Source organism: Diorhabda carinulata, chromosome 6, assembly GCF_026250575.1.
Source record: "Diorhabda carinulata isolate Delta chromosome 6, icDioCari1.1, whole genome shotgun sequence".
NCBI lineage: Eukaryota > Metazoa > Arthropoda > Insecta > Coleoptera > Chrysomelidae > Diorhabda > Diorhabda carinulata.
In genome coordinates this window covers 16,545,184-16,562,548 of record NC_079465.1, presented here as the reverse complement: position 1 = coordinate 16,562,548, position 17,365 = coordinate 16,545,184, and the positions used below count along the sequence as shown (strand labels likewise).

The following is a 17,365-nucleotide window of genomic DNA, read 5'->3' as shown; positions in this document are numbered from 1 at the left end:
GGCATCAGTATGAATAATTTCTAAAATTTCTTTGGCATTCTCTCTATTATTTTTAAATGCAACATTACTCATTTTATTTTCAATACACGTTTCAAATTACATATATTCAGATTCAAGTTTCTTTGAAATACCATTTAACAGCTGATTTTTGACAAAACATCCTAAGTATTTAAACTTAACATGGCCTAACAAACGATGCCATTTTTCTTTTTCACTCACTATTTATATTCTTATTTGCTATTCAAGATATTTTTCTTTCAAATATCGTATTTGTAACTTATATTATTATATATTGAAATAATCAAACAGAACGAATTCATGCTAAACACTGGCGACTCTTGAGGGCTTTTTCTTATTCTCTTAGGCCAAGTTGTACAAGATGGTAGAAGAGACTTTCCTTTTCGATTTATTTTTGTATGCCCAAGTATTATTTATATAAGTTTGAATTATTTTCTTCAATATTTCAATTTTTTTAAGGTTTTATTATTTTCGCGAGTCATAAGCTGCTTTGGAATCAATAAATAGCACGCGATTAGGTATTTCGTATCCATAGCAGTTAGTTTGATCTAGATTTTCGAAAAACAATTGTAATTAATAGGAAAAAAATTAGAAATAATAAAATAAATATTAATAGAATCACAGATTTATTTTACAAACAGTTTCATGTTATTATACATTAAAAATAAAATAAAGGCAGTGGAATCCTTAGAAGAATCAGTACATTTGCTACAGGTTGCTTAATAAATAACGAGGAAAGAAAATATTTTTATTGAATAGTTCATCAGTTCTACTCACCTGTAGTTATCCCATTTCCAATTAAATTAAGATTAAATATTTTCTCTCCTAATGTAAAATTATAATAAAAAGAATGCGTTTGATCATTTATTTAATTCGTTTATGGAGGTATTGTCGCATTTGACTGACCATCGTTTCCTAATTACATATTATTTTTCTTTTTATCGTTTATATCGTGATTGGGAATAATATTAGTTTATAAAAAATCTCGGAATATCATACATTGTAAACTGCTACCAACCCTTTACTTTATAATCTATCTGGCATCAGAACCATCTATTTTACATACGTTTTGAGCTCTTCACTTTTTCGAAACCACTTTTCCTATTTTTATGATGGTTCAATTTATTTTTCTTCTTGTTCTTATTCTACTATATCGAGTGTTCCTTCTAAAACTTTTTTATTTCTTACCATTAGTACTATGTCACCTGCATATGTTACTAACTGCGCGTATGTTTATGTTTAAATCACATGAAAGTTGATGATTTTCTGTTCTATAGAATTTGGTTCTGAACAAATAATATTGTCGTGTGTCATTTGAATCTGGTGATCTGTAAGTTTCATGGCTAATGGACCAGTGATTGTTCGAGAAAAATTCTTGAGTTTCCATTGATATTTTTCTAGAAAAATCAAAGTTTCTTGCAAAAAAATGGATCGTTTCGCGATTTTCTGATTCCTGCCATATTCCTAGATAGTTTATTATCGATTTTATTTTAAAAAATTTTTCTGGCAAGAGCTTAAGAACCAAAAGTATATAATATATGAAAACGCAAGAATAATAATTTTCTAATTCTTACCAACTAAACCAGTTTAATTCAAAATTCCTGCCTTTTATAGATTGTAAAATAACGGACTCATGGTAAAAATTTTCTAAGACCCAGGTACACTTACACCCTTATGCTGCCAACATTTTTTCAGATCATTTTGTGCCAAATATGTTTGATTTGTTTAGTTGGCAGGAAATCAATGATTTTCCTTGCATTTATATATAAAATTTTAGCCCTTAGAACCTTTGCCAAAAAAATTCAGTTAATAAAATTGATGATAAACTATCGTTCTATAACCTATTTTTGGCCATGAAAATATTAATGGGAACCCAAGGAGTTTCCACAATTTGTAAGTACTTCCTTATACTCCTTCAATACTCCAAAAGGCAGGAATTAGAAAATCGCGGACAAACTTCGGTCCAATTGTTTCCGGTCTATGAGATGAAATGTTTCTGCGATAAAACCGGACAGATTGCAAATTCTTCGACACCGATAGGTTCTAGACCATCTTAAAATGAAGCGTAAAATTATAAATGGTTGGTTGCAGTTCGCTATTCGTCATTTTTCTAATATGGTCAGATTGATTATAAACTAAAGATGTTCACAATCGTACTACAAGTCTACTTATTAATTGAGACATATATTGATAGGTGACTATCATGGTTTCAACTATTTTTAAGTGACTCATATTTACTAAAGTATCACTTTAAACGAATATGTATTAACGTTGTTGATAATCATGTCAAACGCAATCTCAAATACTTAAATAATGGTAGAAGTATTTGTATCATCATTTATTTGATCATCTAGTCATGGCACCAAATTTATATGCTTTGTATTGTACAAAAAAAGGAATAATTATGAAAATGTTTCAAATATGTATTAGAATTTTTTGGAGTATAATTTATAACAAAATCTTTATTGTTCTTAACTATAAAACTTTTTAAATTATTTTCAATTCTATACTTTAATTTGAAAATAATTTTATTATAAACATTAATTGAGTTTAAATATTTAGTAGATAAATCAAACATGTCATTTAATATAAATAAAATAAAGTTACCAAGTCTGTCAGAATAGTCACGAGACTGGCAACACTGCTTGTACTAAAAGGTCTGCAGTCTGTAAACCTGACTATTCATACCCACTTTCTCAATTCGAGTCTCAATAGGAGTAATGTTACAAAAATAGAGCATGGGAATTTGAAGCAACGTTTTGAAATCAAGTTTTGTGTTGAATATAATGAAATATTTAAACGACCTACTGAAAAACGCACGGAAGTACAAATATATTTTGTACTCTGTCAAAAAAGTATCATATCACCCATAATAATGGCAACATTGCTTACAAAATCAATGTTAGTGAAATTTTATTATTGGTACACTACTAGAAACTAACAAAAATACAAAAAACGAGGCCAGAAAAATATCGACTGGTTTATTTTCAGAAAAAATTAAAAAAAAATGGTTATTGGATTTGGTTTCGTATAAATTTTTTTTCGGCATTCTAAAGAGTACACAGTAGTTTAAATTTAACAAGGGAACAAATAATTGGTCTTATTGGAGACAGAGGTACGTTTGCTAATATATTGGAGAGTCAACTGTGTCCTGGATAGTTGTGAGATATCTAGAGATAGAAGGATGTGATAGAAAGATTTAGGAGGAGGGTTTATCACGTTGTGGAGTGGAATATCTTAAAATTATCACACAAAATTGGTATCATTAGATATAGGATCCTTAACTGCTCACAGGTACATTACAGAGATTTTATAGTCACATGTTTCTAAAACTGATTTTATAGGCAATGACTTTGTGATAATGCATGCTTCAACAAGAGTTAGCTGATATTCTAAATGTAAGAGTAACTAGATAATCCGTAAGAAATGTTGGAATTAGAACCAGAGTAGCTGATACTGCTCCTGAACTGGCCAGGGAACACCGTGCAGCCAGGTTAAGATTCGCACGAGAATATGCGAATGGAAATGGTCAAGATTCGGATAATATACTTAGATTTTGTTAACGGTTTTGTCTTAGGATACTTCGTATGCTTCAGGACACTAAGAGATTAAGAAAATCAAATTTGAAGCAAAAAAATCAAAATTTAGTACACATAGTTTTACTGTAAGCCAATCTAAAACTATTCTTCAACTCATAAAGGATAAAGGACAAAAATTCGAGTTGCCTTTGTGTATGGAGTGTAGAGGTTAGGAGAACTGTTTTGAAATGGAGGAAAGATAAAAAGTGTCCAACTGTAAACTGCAAATTATTGTTCGAAGACTCACCAAAATGGCGCTAATAGCAAATGGAAATGATATGAATTTAGCAGTCATAAACACAGTGAAGTGTGGTAAGTTGAAACTTATTTTACTTGACTTGTGTAGTTGAGGAATATACAGTATTTAAAATCTCAACTACTTACATAGTCAAAAATAATTTGGTGATTATAAGCTTCAAAATTTTTCAATAAACGTGAATAGTGATTTGTTAATTTAACAACTTTATTATTGTTAAAATAATTGGCATACAGAATGGCGAATTTTCCAGCATTTTCGATGGCTTTGGATGAGTGTACAGATTTATCTTTTCAGCTCAGAGAGTACTTTTTATAAGTGTGAATGATGGATTTGCTCGCTACAAGGGACCACTATGGGAAAAGATATTTTTACCATAGTGTAAAATACTTTCGAACGATACGTTTTCCATTTGAGTAAATTAGTTGGAATTTGCCCAAATGTTACGTCTTCAATAGTCTGTACAAGAATGATATTTAATTATAATTCCCCAACAAAACTTTTGCTTTAAATCCATTCGAAAGAAACATTTACAGATTTAGTTTCAAATACAATTTCATTATATCTTAACCAATTTAAAGTATTTTTATTTGAACAAAGCACCAATAAAATGCTAAAGAGAATTTAATTAATTTTCTTATATTTTTAATTAATTTAATTTTTATGTGTTTGTCCTATGGGTTGATAAGGTCCTGAAATTATGCCCTCAGCTTAACAAACCTGCTCTAGTTTTTTTAAAATACACTAATTAAATATTAAATTAATTGTTTATATACTTGGCCAACACCTACAGAAAAATTTAAGTTTAGAAAATAATTGTTATTTGGTGGTGATTACAATGTGATACAAATACCATTTACATAAAGGTGCTTTCAGTGTATAATTTTGAAACTGCTACTATCCTTATTACAATTGCTTTGAGAAATTATTTTTATAAAGAAAATAGAGTCTTATTCACATGAAACGTTACAAAAAATAAAAAAAAAATATAAAAATGGTGCAAGACATAATTCTTGTGAGGAACTTTTAAAACAATGAAAACTAGGCCAATCATATATTATCTAACACTAGAAATCGCTAAAACTACAAAAAAAAGGCTAGTTCTGCTTTTTTGAAATTGTTGAACATTATTAACATTAAGCTGGAATTTTTGGAACCGTTAGTGATATTTGTATTGAACATACTGCTCACACTGCACAAACAGTGATAATTACACTATTTGACGCGCGTTTCAATAACCAGTTTACCTTCTGTCTCTGAAGACGATAACTTGGTTATCGAAACGTGCGTCAGACAGTGTAATTGTGAGGATTGGTGTGGTGGTAGTGTAAACGGTGTGTTCAGTATTATATTATTATGACGTAAAATATATTAAAATCAAGAGAATTGTAAACCTAGAAAAAACGCTGTAGAAATCCATATATGGTTCAATAGATTCAGTTAAATTCTGCTTGATAAAATCTATTTGTTTATGATAATTTCGATTGAAACTTGTTTGGATGCATACGATTTTTTTCTAGTGCTTTTGTGTGTTTGTCTTTTTAATTTCGTTTTAAAATAAATTGAACATATTTAATTGAAAATAGAAATGAAAATATTGAAATTTGATCATTGAAAAGTTAGGAAATGCATAAATTATAGAGGAATCGGGAGAGTTGCTGGTAGAAGCTTAGTTGGAAATTTACGAGTGCGTAAATGAGTGGTGAGTTTTTAGATTTTTCGGAAAATTAACAAATTGTTTTTAACTTTTGACACATTTTTCTATATTAATTTGGCAATATCGAAAGAACGTTATTTTTTTTGTTTTCAATATACGAGTACATTCTAAACTATTCGTTTTTTACAAATATTTTTACGTTTTCAAAATAGACTAAAGTCTCTACAATTTGAAATATAGCCCTACAAACATAATAATAATTTTATATAATACAATAGTACATTATGACAAACCTCAAATTAAATAAAAATTAAATGACAGTTCCTGCCTATTTGGTTACAACGCCCATAGTAAGACATTGTTATCGTTTCTTTTTATTTTGTTACAAGTACCATAATGAGCATTCATTATTTTACTAGTAAAAGAATAGATTATTTCTATGATCTGTGTTACAGAAAATAAAATAGATATTATTATACGCTGGAAAAAAAATGAAATTTAGTTAATTTTTTTACCGACATACGGTACTCTAACGGACATTTTAACACCTGATTTGTCTTCAGTAAAACTTATGACGATCTGAAGCATGAGTTAATTTAATATTGCAGCTCTAAGCGTTTACAAGTCGCAGAACGGTACAAATTCTGGCTGGCTGTCCAAGAACCAGGTAAAGACATAAAAGGTTTAAAAAAAAATTAAAAGTCTGTTACTTTATTGTAGTTTTGGCTAATTTTTGAAGAAAGCTTATAGGTATAAATTAGTGTGTGGTCTACGGTCGCAAGCAATACAAAAAGCTATCAATGGATCGGCTAACGTTCGACAAAGCAGAATCTCAAGCTTTAGCAATGGAGTTAGTAGAAGAACAAGTCAAGTCCATGTGTGAGTCCGATATTATTACTGCTACAGAAAATATGGACAAGTTGGCATTCATAAAGGCCAAAAGTTTAACTCAGAACAGTGATAAAGGTACGAAATGGTGTCATAGATGTAGGGCACAACCCAGATAATTGTCCGACAAAAGTATGGGAATGTTTTAAATGCAAATCAAAAGGCCATACATGTCGAATTTGTAAGAAAGTAAATCTTAACACTGACAAGATGCGAGAATTCGAGTGAGACTGAAGGGGATGACCTTTTTTTGGATTTTTTATCTGCTATTGCTGACAATTTAATGGAAAAACCTGTAGTCTGGAAATTGAAAATAAGCTCTTGGACTTTGAATTAGACAGTGGTTAGGTTAGGTTATGCAAAGTAAAAATTTCGAAAAATTGAACTTATATGATGCTAGGTATAATTTAAGAGTTCTCAGAGGTGAAGAGGTGAAAATTATTGGTGAAACTGATGTGTGTGTAACAATTAATGATAAATTTATTAATTTTCTTTTAGTAATTTTAGAAATCAAGCATAATTTTAGTGTTTACTTGGTGGAAACTGGTTAAACGTGCTAAACCCTAATTGGAAGATTGCAATAATGTTACTTGCTCAAAAAAGCCAAGATTCAATAGTCAAAGTATTAAACAGTGTCCATCTGAATTACAATCAGATCAGAGGAATGATTCATGCTAATCCAACTTGTCAAAAATGAGTTTTAGTCAGAAAGGCATCACTAACAGTCATGATGAGTATCAATTAGCAAATGAAAATGTCGAAAATGAACTAAAGAAACTGATCATAACATAATAATTATTAAAAAATTAGAACTAGCGATTTTGATGTCTGATATAACTGGCATATGATGCAATTTTCTAAATAGTGGGTATGTGTAAATTATAAAATTATAATAATTCATTCGATTTTAGTATTGGACAGAATTATATCTAGAACATAAACATTTTATTTTGGCACCGTATTTAACAAAACGTCAAATTAAATAAAACTCAATCCAATTACTACATACTTTCCAAATTATGTAACAAAAATTAGAATAGCACGCCTCAAATTTACAAACGTGCTTGTATAAATCTAACAATTTAAGCATAGATGTTCCATTTTTCAAGATTTTTACAAATAAGTGTTAAATAAAAAAGCTGCCTTCATAGATAAATAGAAATGAACACAAAAAAATAATATATGGATCATAGATTCTACCTAAGAAAAGGCTCATACTTCCAGTGGAAATATTTTATTAAAAAATGTAGACAAATGAATATTTACACTTGACGTTTTTTTTTTTATTTTAAGGAATTAAGAAACAACTGAAAAAAATCGTTTGTTTCACAGTTTCTCAGAATTTTCAAAATATTTTTATTATATATATATATATATATATATATATATATATATATATATATATATATAGCAGAAACAACAACCTAGAAATTTAATTATTAATTATAACACAGTTTTCTGTTGATGGGAGCGGGTTGGTCCAAGTGTTGCAATTCAAAATGTGTGGACGGTTATTCTCGAATGACTATTATAAGTTGAAATGTTCTATTAAAAAATGTAAAAAAATGAATATTTGTACATGGCATTTTTTTATATCAAGAGATATACACTTTGAAAAAAAAAAAGAATTGAAAAATCACCAAACAGAAATTAAGGAACAATTACCAAAAAAACCGTTTGTTTCACAGTTTTAGAATTTTCAAAATATTTTTGTAAATAGGAATGGTATGGAAAACTACACTGGAAACATTTTCGCAAACAACCTATATATATATATATATATATAGCATAAACAAAAACCTAGAAATTTAATTATAAATTACAACATTTTTCTGTTGATATTTTCCAATGGGTACGAGTTGGTCCACATGATGCCATTCAAAATGTGAAAATGAGCAGACGGTTATCCTTGAATGATTTTTTTAAATGAGTAATGAAAAAAGCTGCCTTGAAGAAAAATTAAATTAAACACATTATATCACTAAACAACTCCTGACCATAGCACCAAGCCATTTGCAAATAAAATTTTATATCATAATACGAATGTTTTGCCGGATCTATACTTTTGTCAAAAATCAATATTTGTCTCTTCCACGTCAAAAAATGACAACTGTCAACTGTTAAAAACTGGCTATATAGCATGGAATATTCTAAAATTTTGGGATACAAAAATATTCTTCGTGGCTAATTTAGAACTAAGAACAAAGAGCACAAAAAAAATATTTTCCAAAAATAATTATGGAATAGTAAAATGTAACTAAAAAACGACATTTTACCCAAAAACTATATACCTATAACCTAAACAACAATTAAGAAATATAATGGTTGATTAAAAAGTTTTTATTGATCATTATTCATTTGAAGCTACCTTATCGAGGTGACTTAATTAAAAATTAAAAATACAGAAACTGAATTTCATTAAGTTAACAATTTTAAAAATTATGACAATTTCTTTTCATTTTCGTGTCTAGCGATTGAGAAAAATAATAACTTAAACATAAAACAAAAATGATTCTAATGGTGTATAGAAACCTTGGAGATAAAAATTAGTAGTGCAATCCACGAATATATCATCATGTTATTGCTTAGAGTAATAGAAACAATTTACAGACAAATGAGAGCTCCTTCAGTATTCAAAGACCTATATATGTGTAGCAGAAGCAATGAAAACATGCTCTATACCAAGCTATGGACGTGGTTCTGAATTACATTACATTTAGTGGTGAAAAGTATTCCAGAGAAATAATGAGCAAAAAATGTTACTCCATGAAAGAATTCAATAAGCAATACATTAATATGAAAGAGTGGAATGAACAAACCATTATTGGACAAGGAAAGAATACAATTTAATGGTAAAGAGACAATTCGAAAATAAGGAAATGAGATAGGAATGTATGGGTCTGGAACTATGCATATGCGGGGTCAGTCTTAAGAGCACTAGTGTAGTCAAGTTGTTTTATCTTGTTAAATTGAGTTTGAATTTTGGGAACCGTTGGTGATATTTATACTGAATACACTGTTTAGACCAACACTCAGTTTACCTTCAGTCTCTGAAGACGATAACTTGGTTATGGAAACGCTCATATCAGATTGTGTAATTGTGAGCATTAGTTGAATGGTATTGTAAACAGTGTGTTCAGTATTCTCTTGTTAAAAACAAAAAATTGAAAAACTTGTTAAATGTCTAATAAAAAGAAAGAATGTCAGTTTTCTTGAATAAACTCGTAATACACGGAATTTACTCCATTAAATTAATTATGTCATAGACCCTAATTATGCTTGGGAGAGTGGCACAGTACTATGATTAGGAATTTTCAATTCTGTTAAATTAACAAAGTACTAATATAGCAATACTTTCTTGTGTTCATTTAACATAAAATTATGTAAAAACCTCGACTTTAGAAACGCATCTCTCTAAATAGCCAATATTCAATAAAAAAATATACATATTGAGCAGTGATTTTCTAAAATGCATTCATGAAAATGAAGTAATGTGATGATTAATCACAACAGAAACCAGTCATTTCACCTAAAAGAAAAACAGAAAACATTTCATTGAAGATACTTCATGTACGATGCAAAAAAAATATTTCAAAAATATAATGTATAATTTTTTGTAATTTTGCACGATGTTCTTTAACCAGACTTAAATGAAAATTACTTGAACGTCTTCAATCTACGTGTCCACTTAAACTAGAGTAAAAATCCAATCGGTTTCCCAAGCTCTTCAGATTTAATTATTATATAAATTCACCTTTTCCATGTTAATAATTTTCATAAACTACAAAATATTTTTCTGTCAAATTCAAATCAGGTGGCTTGTAATACAGGACAGTCTTCAGTTAAAAAGCGGTGTTCAATTTAATTAAACGAGGAATCAAACATCATGCTCCAAAACGTCTCTCAAAATCAATTTTAAAAAAGCTGTGAATAAATCTTGTACTTTGAAATGTGAAGAACAAGTTACCTCGTCTTTATTAACCCGTTAATGCTCAAGGGGTCGTTAACAACTCAAGAGATAAAAATAAATCTGGTTATTACTACAAGTTTATTTTTTGAGTTAGAATTACACGTGTCGGTTTATCATCACTACCACGCGACTCTTGCAGACACATACTTGTTTCTATATGCAGTTAAATACGACCAAAAATAAAGATAAGGGCAATGTCTTCAAATTATAATTGGTGAGTAGTTTTTCTTCTAATATTTTCTTAATATGTTTATATTCGAATTTTTATTTTGGATTATCATGAATATTTATCCACATTTTATATGATTTTATAAAAGGTTATGGAAACAACGAGTTGTTTTTTTACTGAGTCGTTAACGACCTCTTGGACATAAGTGATGATCAAATATTACCAAAAGGCATATATATAAATATAATACTGGCGAAAATACAGACTCAGGAGACGAACAAGATACTGATCCAAATAATTTGAGTAGCTGGCAACTCAAAGCAGGAGAGCTTATGTACAGTAAAGCATATTTTGTTCAATATCGAGGACGATATAGAGAAATATCCATAATATAACTTGCTTAAAATTTTTAGCGAAGCAAAAGAAATTATACCCGATAATAATTAATCAAATTGTAAACACGTTTAACCTGTTAAGACTGAGGTAACGCTTCATCGTCGATTCCATAAACTTCTTGGAGTGTTACCGTCACTTATGTAGGACCTCATTAAATATACTGCGAGGAACGCATCTCAAAAAAATATTCCCGGATTTGAATTCTTAATCAGAGATATGTATGTGTTTATTGGAATTTTTTTGTTTAGTGGTTATGTTCTCTTATCATGTAGCAGAATGTTTTGGAGAGAAGGTGAAGATGTGCATAATGCTTTGATGCCGAAGTCAATGAGGTGTGATCGAATTGAGGAAATATGTAGGTTTTTCCATGCGGCGGATAATGCCGCTTTAGATCAAGGGGACAAAATGGCTAAACTTGGATCAATTATTGATGTTTTAAAAACAAATTTTTTGGAATATATGAGCCTTTATAGCTAAACCTATCAATAGATGAATCAATGATTCCTGATTATGGAAAACGTTCATACATGGTAAACCCATACGATTTGGTTATAAAGCTTGGGTTATCAGTACTAAGCCATGTTATTGCTTGCAATTTGAAATTTATCAGGGACAAAAAACCAAGTTTACAATACAACTAGTCTAGGTCTTGGTGAATCAGTAGTGCTAAACTTTGTTGATGTTTTACAAAAAGAATACCTCGGTTTGCGTTTTTCATTATATTTGGATAATTTCTTCACTTCAGCAAAACTAATACATCAACTTACTGACATGATATGTAAATTCAAAAATAATGAAAGGAGAAAAAAGGGGAACTATGGATAGTGCCGTAGATAAGAACATTGGTATTATAGGTATAAGATGGAAAGATAATAATGTAGTATGGTGTAGAGCCAATGCAAAAATACCGAAGACTTTCAGTGAAGGACAAAATGAAAGTAGATGTGCAGCAACATCATGCAATCAAAATGTACAACACGTACATAGGAGGTATAGATCAAATGGATAACAATATATCAATTGTGTCAATCAATTGGCACGCGATTATGAATACGACAAAGACAATCTCCATTTTAGGATATAGATTGCGCAGTATCTTCTACAAAAATAAGGAACTAAGTCGAAAATGCCTGGACCCAAGATACCCCAGAAGGACGACACCTAATAGTCTGTGAACAAGAAGACGGAGATGCTCTCTTTGTAAAAATAAAACCACTACATGACTAGTGTTTTGATGAATTCCATAACGTGTAAAAATTTTAATAGCGCATTTCTTTTTTTTTGTTAAATAAAAAAATATATTAGACTTTTTCTGTTCATTTCGTAAGTGTCCAAGGGGTCGTCACTAGCGACCCACTCTCAAAATTCAAAAATATAACTCAATCAATTTTATGTTTATTTTTTATGGCATATTTCGGTTCATTTTTAACAAAAAACACTTATTTTAATCATCTCAGAAATAGTTCATAATTCTGGGTATTAATGGGTTAAACATCTAATAGCTGATAAACAATCAATTTCTGTCGCAAAGATTTTCTCAGATGAGAGGTAAACCAGTGAAATAGTATATTATATCATAAGGATTAAAAGTGCATATTTTTTTACGAGCAATATTTGCAGTTGCGAGGCGGAGCGCAGCGCATAATTTATGTTTGATGATAAAGGTTGTTCTAGTATTAGGAATTGGAGGAGCTATGCGTTGTGACGAACTAGTTCATTTGAAAATTGATGAAAAATCAATTCAAACCCTCTATTGTTTTTCAAGAGCTCGGGAAACCGACCTAGTTTAAGTGTACATAGATCGTATCTGGTTAAGGAACACCGGGGTTGTATTAGTTACGGTTCATGAAAATTTCAAGCATAAACATCAATATTTCTGTTTTTCTTTATACAGAATGTTCCATACAATTAGATAACATCGACAAAAAAATAAACTAGGTAAAAGAATAAACTTAAATCAGAAAGGGAATTAATTCAAAAGGCATAGTCAAGTTTGCCATACTTTTTCTATGAATCCTTTCAGTGACTTCGAAGGATCACTCTATTAGTTATAACTGCCCGCCATAATGAAAGTTTAAGTTCAGTAAATGCATATCAGAACAGTAGTTTATGGTGGGTTGTAAGTACAATATCATTGAAAAGACTCATAATTGATATGTACTATACAATCGATTAATAAGTCCCGGTCTGACAAATAGTAATAATCACAAATTACTTTTTCCATCTCCTCCTTTGAAGTCCCATCTTTCCAAAGACAGCTGTTGAATTTGTTTGTTCGTTTGTAAACAGCCTAGAGTTTTTTTAAACAACCGTTAAGGCAAATGCTTTTTTTGGATAGTATTACCGTGACTCTTCTCTAGGCAAACCAACCATTATTGACTAGTACGTTAATTGTTAATCCAAAAGAAGCGGTTGCACCAAAAAAAAAGAGAAAGTCCTCGAAATCGCGAAAGAACACAGCAACGTGAAATTAAAAGTTTTAAGATATAACAGATATGAAAGTGTTAAAAAAATTTTTAATGAGCATGAAAAATCATATTTCTCAACAGTTGCTGCGTTTCTTTACAGTGAAATAAGAACAAACAACGAAACTATAATTCAGAACGCTATTTGAGACTGTTTAGGCAAAATTTCAAAAATAATTTGTGTCTAATTGTTACTATAGATATGTCACCACCTAAATCAGAGCGGCAGTTATCTGAGATGACTGCGCCCATAGAAAGTAGTCCGAAGCAAGTAAAAACGTCATTGACTATTTGGAAAAGGTAGCAACAATTATTAGTGAGTATTACTGTATATTACTGAACTGATTGAAAAGAAAATCAATAAGGAGCGGCTCTATATGAAGATTAAAAGTCGTTGTATCACTCTTGAGGAATGAAACTAACTTTAGCTTGGAGCACTCATTAATCGATGTATGTATTAATGCGAATAACAAATATAAAAAAAAATAGTAATTTTGAACACTATTGGGAACATTCATTAGAAAGACTGGTACATATAACTAAGTGGTGATATATTTACAATATAATTTATTTTGAAAGATGTAAAAAGAGTAACAATTTTATTTTCCTAGCAATAAAAAGTGATATTTACAAGGTGTAATTAGTTCCTAATATTTTAATTAACGTTCAAGTCTTGTAGAATTACTAATAAAAATTCGAAAATTTGATAATATTTCTAAAGACTAAAAATAAAATTATCTCAATAGGAGATCGCATCACTTAATAACTGCCTATTTGGTCCAAAAATTACTTATTTCGCTTAAAAAAATTGTAACAGGAATTGCACCACGAGAAACTGTTTTTCAATATACTGTGGAAATTAAAAGTTTGATTCTTGAGATTGTTTCCATCAAAATAGTAATTGAAAAACAGATCAATAATCCGTGTTTTCTTGTACAACTACATACTTTATACATACATACTTTAAAAACTAAGATTAGCTAAGTAATTAGATCACAATGATTACTAAGGAATACTGACACGATTATAATTGAATACATTCCCAACAAAATAAATTCAAGTATAAGGAAACAGTATAAAAACGACATGTTTTTAACTTACAAATATCGAAAAGCATTGTTTTAGAATATACTGCTTTTAACGAAGTAATTTGATAATGATAATTTCATTTAGTTTCCATAAATCGCTTAGTCTAAATATGGGTCAAAGAACGGATAGCAGAACTGAATTTGATTTGTTTAAACAATGGGGAAACAAAACAAACATATTGACATAACTTTAACAATAAGCAAAATATCAAAAAAAGTAATTGAAGCATGGTGTACCTATATTACAAGAAGTTTTCATACTATATAAACATTTTAGCTATGAGATTGCAGACATAAAGGAAAAAAATTCAAGTTATTACATCTACTCTAATATATTCGATGAAACAGCATATGCAAAAAAAATTGAATCCCACTAGATAAAAAACACACAGGAATTAAAGACTTCTGCGAAGAAGTTCAAAACGCAGTTACATTTAGCTAAAAAGCTATAAGAATCAGACAAAATTAATATCTACTTTAATAAATTCGATGAAACAGCATATGCAAAAAAATTGAATCTCACTAGATAAAAAAAACACAAAAGAATTAAAGACTTCTGAGAAGAATTTAAAAAAGCAGTTACGGATAGCTCAAAAGCTATAAGAAACAGACGAAATTAACTCCCCTACTGGTGAAATGGACACATCGAAAAACCGAGAGACCTGACAATAAGATCACGTTGACAGTAGACCTGACTATGTGAGAAACATGGAAACACATCCCGAGATGCAAGAAAGCTAAGAGACAAATGGATATATACTAGATATAAGAAATGCGTTTGACATTATTATCAGGAATAATAATATTCCAATTTTCTAGAGAGTAGTTTTAGTGGGGATGAAGAACTAAAATATGATTAATAATATTTTTATTAATTATTTAAAAAAAAAGCTTGATTCTGCCTTTATCATAAAAATACTATTGTGCTCAAAAGGGCTCGCATTTGTGAGGCTAACAGAGGCGGACATTTATCTGATATTGAATTCCATTGATGACATTAAATAAAACATTTACCTATTTAAGATCCATCCTCGTATAATCAAAAATTATAAACAAACAAAGTAGTATACCTTCCCGGCGGATACCTGTTATTTATGAAACTATTTTAGGGATCGCGATCATACATTGTCTCTGTTATAAAGTAAAAATTATTGATTTTTTGGTAAGAAAATTAATAATTTCTTATGATTGGTCAGTTTTTTCAACTTTTCCGAAAATTTCTTGAGATAGACTTGGCGGATTTTGATTCTAAGCGCCTCCAATATTCTTAAATAAACTATCACCTGAGTACCTCATATATGACTATTGTTTATTTAATTCTAATAAAAGAAACCATCAAGGTTTTCGTCTGAAAAGGTAAGATAGTATTTCTATATATTATAGATGGAATTTACAGATTCAGAAATAATTTTTAGCAAAAACCCACTTTTAACAGTGGAATAAACCCAGCTCAAAAAATCCCAGTCGGGTTTTTCTGAGCTGGGTGTTGATAACAATCCAAGCTTTCCTTAAAGATGAGTTAGTAGCGAGGAAAACCAAGGTGGGAATTTATAAAAAACGATGAGGCCAGGAGGAAAGAAAGTGATTAGAATAATCATAGAGATTCGTCATAGTAGAGTATTTGCATGGAACTAATTAATATGTACATAGTTTGCACACCGTAGTTTAGTTAATAAAACATTAGGACTGTATTTTTTGATTTTATACAAATTTGGTAACATTTGTATACAAATATCTTTGAATTCATTTATGGAAACTGAATGAAAACATATAAAAACATTCGTAAGTACATTGGGGCAACATACTTGTATCGGATAAAAGTTATTGCTACACCATAGAAAAAAAAAGAAAGAAAATTTTGTTGTAAACATGCCACCATTTCTCACATTTCAATTCAAAATATTATCAAATTTTCAGCTACCGAAATATTATGACACGCTTTCAATAATTTTATTACACAAACGATGAAAAACCTGGTAGAGGCGCTCTTGATCTGGCCATATTATTCATGATAATTTGACCTCCGTTGAGGCTGACTACAGCACTTCCTTCGGGTTCTGAATCGGTGTAACTGGAATAATTCCGTACAGGTTTTTGACGTTTCCATGATTGTCGTAATGTATCGTTGACGTTTGCATAGTGATTGACGAAAGAATGGGGATCGGAACGAATGCTTTCATTCTCACTCTCTGAGCCCTGGAAGAACAAATTGGTTAATACATAATGGTGCTTAAACGTTAAAAATACTATCTACATTGAGCCAATTAAATTCGAAAAACAAATAAAGCCGAAGCAATACTTAAATCTTTTTCTGTCAATTATTCGAAACTATTTGAGATACCAGTCTACTAGCTTCTGTCACCGATTATTAACAAGACAAGACGAGAAGAATCCTTCCCTTATTTTGCCTATCTGACGCATGCTACTCTTTTTCGATCGCTCGAAATCACCATGCATAAACCGGATGTCTGCCAGGTTGTGTCGTAAAGAAAAGTGCATAAATATATATATCACTCACTCAGTGTTTGAAATTCGCTAAGTTGGAATTTCTGGAGCCTTCAGTTTCTGAAGACTATAACTTGGTTAGCGAAACGTACGTCAGACAGTGTAATTGTGAGTGTTAGTTGTGTAAAAACAGTGTGTTCAGTATTTTAAGTTTGCTACTGCGATAAAATGTCACGAATGTACTTTGTTGATGGAAACTCTACCAGAGAAGGGACAAACATATATTTCATTATCGAAACGATGAAATTAGGTAATTGAATTAAGTTTTTTTATTTTAAATGAATGATTATTGAAAAAAATTAACTATGTTAACTCAAGGATTTAATTTTAGAGAACTTCTAAAGTTAACACCAGACAATACTACTTTTTGGATAG

General features: G+C 30.0%; 1 protein-coding gene across 7 annotated transcripts in view; it reads right to left on the bottom strand.

The window, feature by feature from the left end:
- Positions 1 to 627: 627 nt before the first annotated feature.
- Positions 628 to 17,365, bottom strand: part of LOC130895974 (protein sidekick) — a 585,707-nt gene continuing 568,969 nt past the window's right edge. For all 7 annotated transcript variants that reach the window (XM_057803673.1, XM_057803674.1, XM_057803672.1 and 4 more), the window contains one exon: positions 628 to 16,681. In XM_057803673.1, coding sequence (XP_057659656.1) covers positions 16,439 to 16,681 — 243 coding nt within the window. In that variant the 3' untranslated portion in view covers positions 628 to 16,438. The remainder of the gene's footprint in view (positions 16,682 to 17,365) is intronic.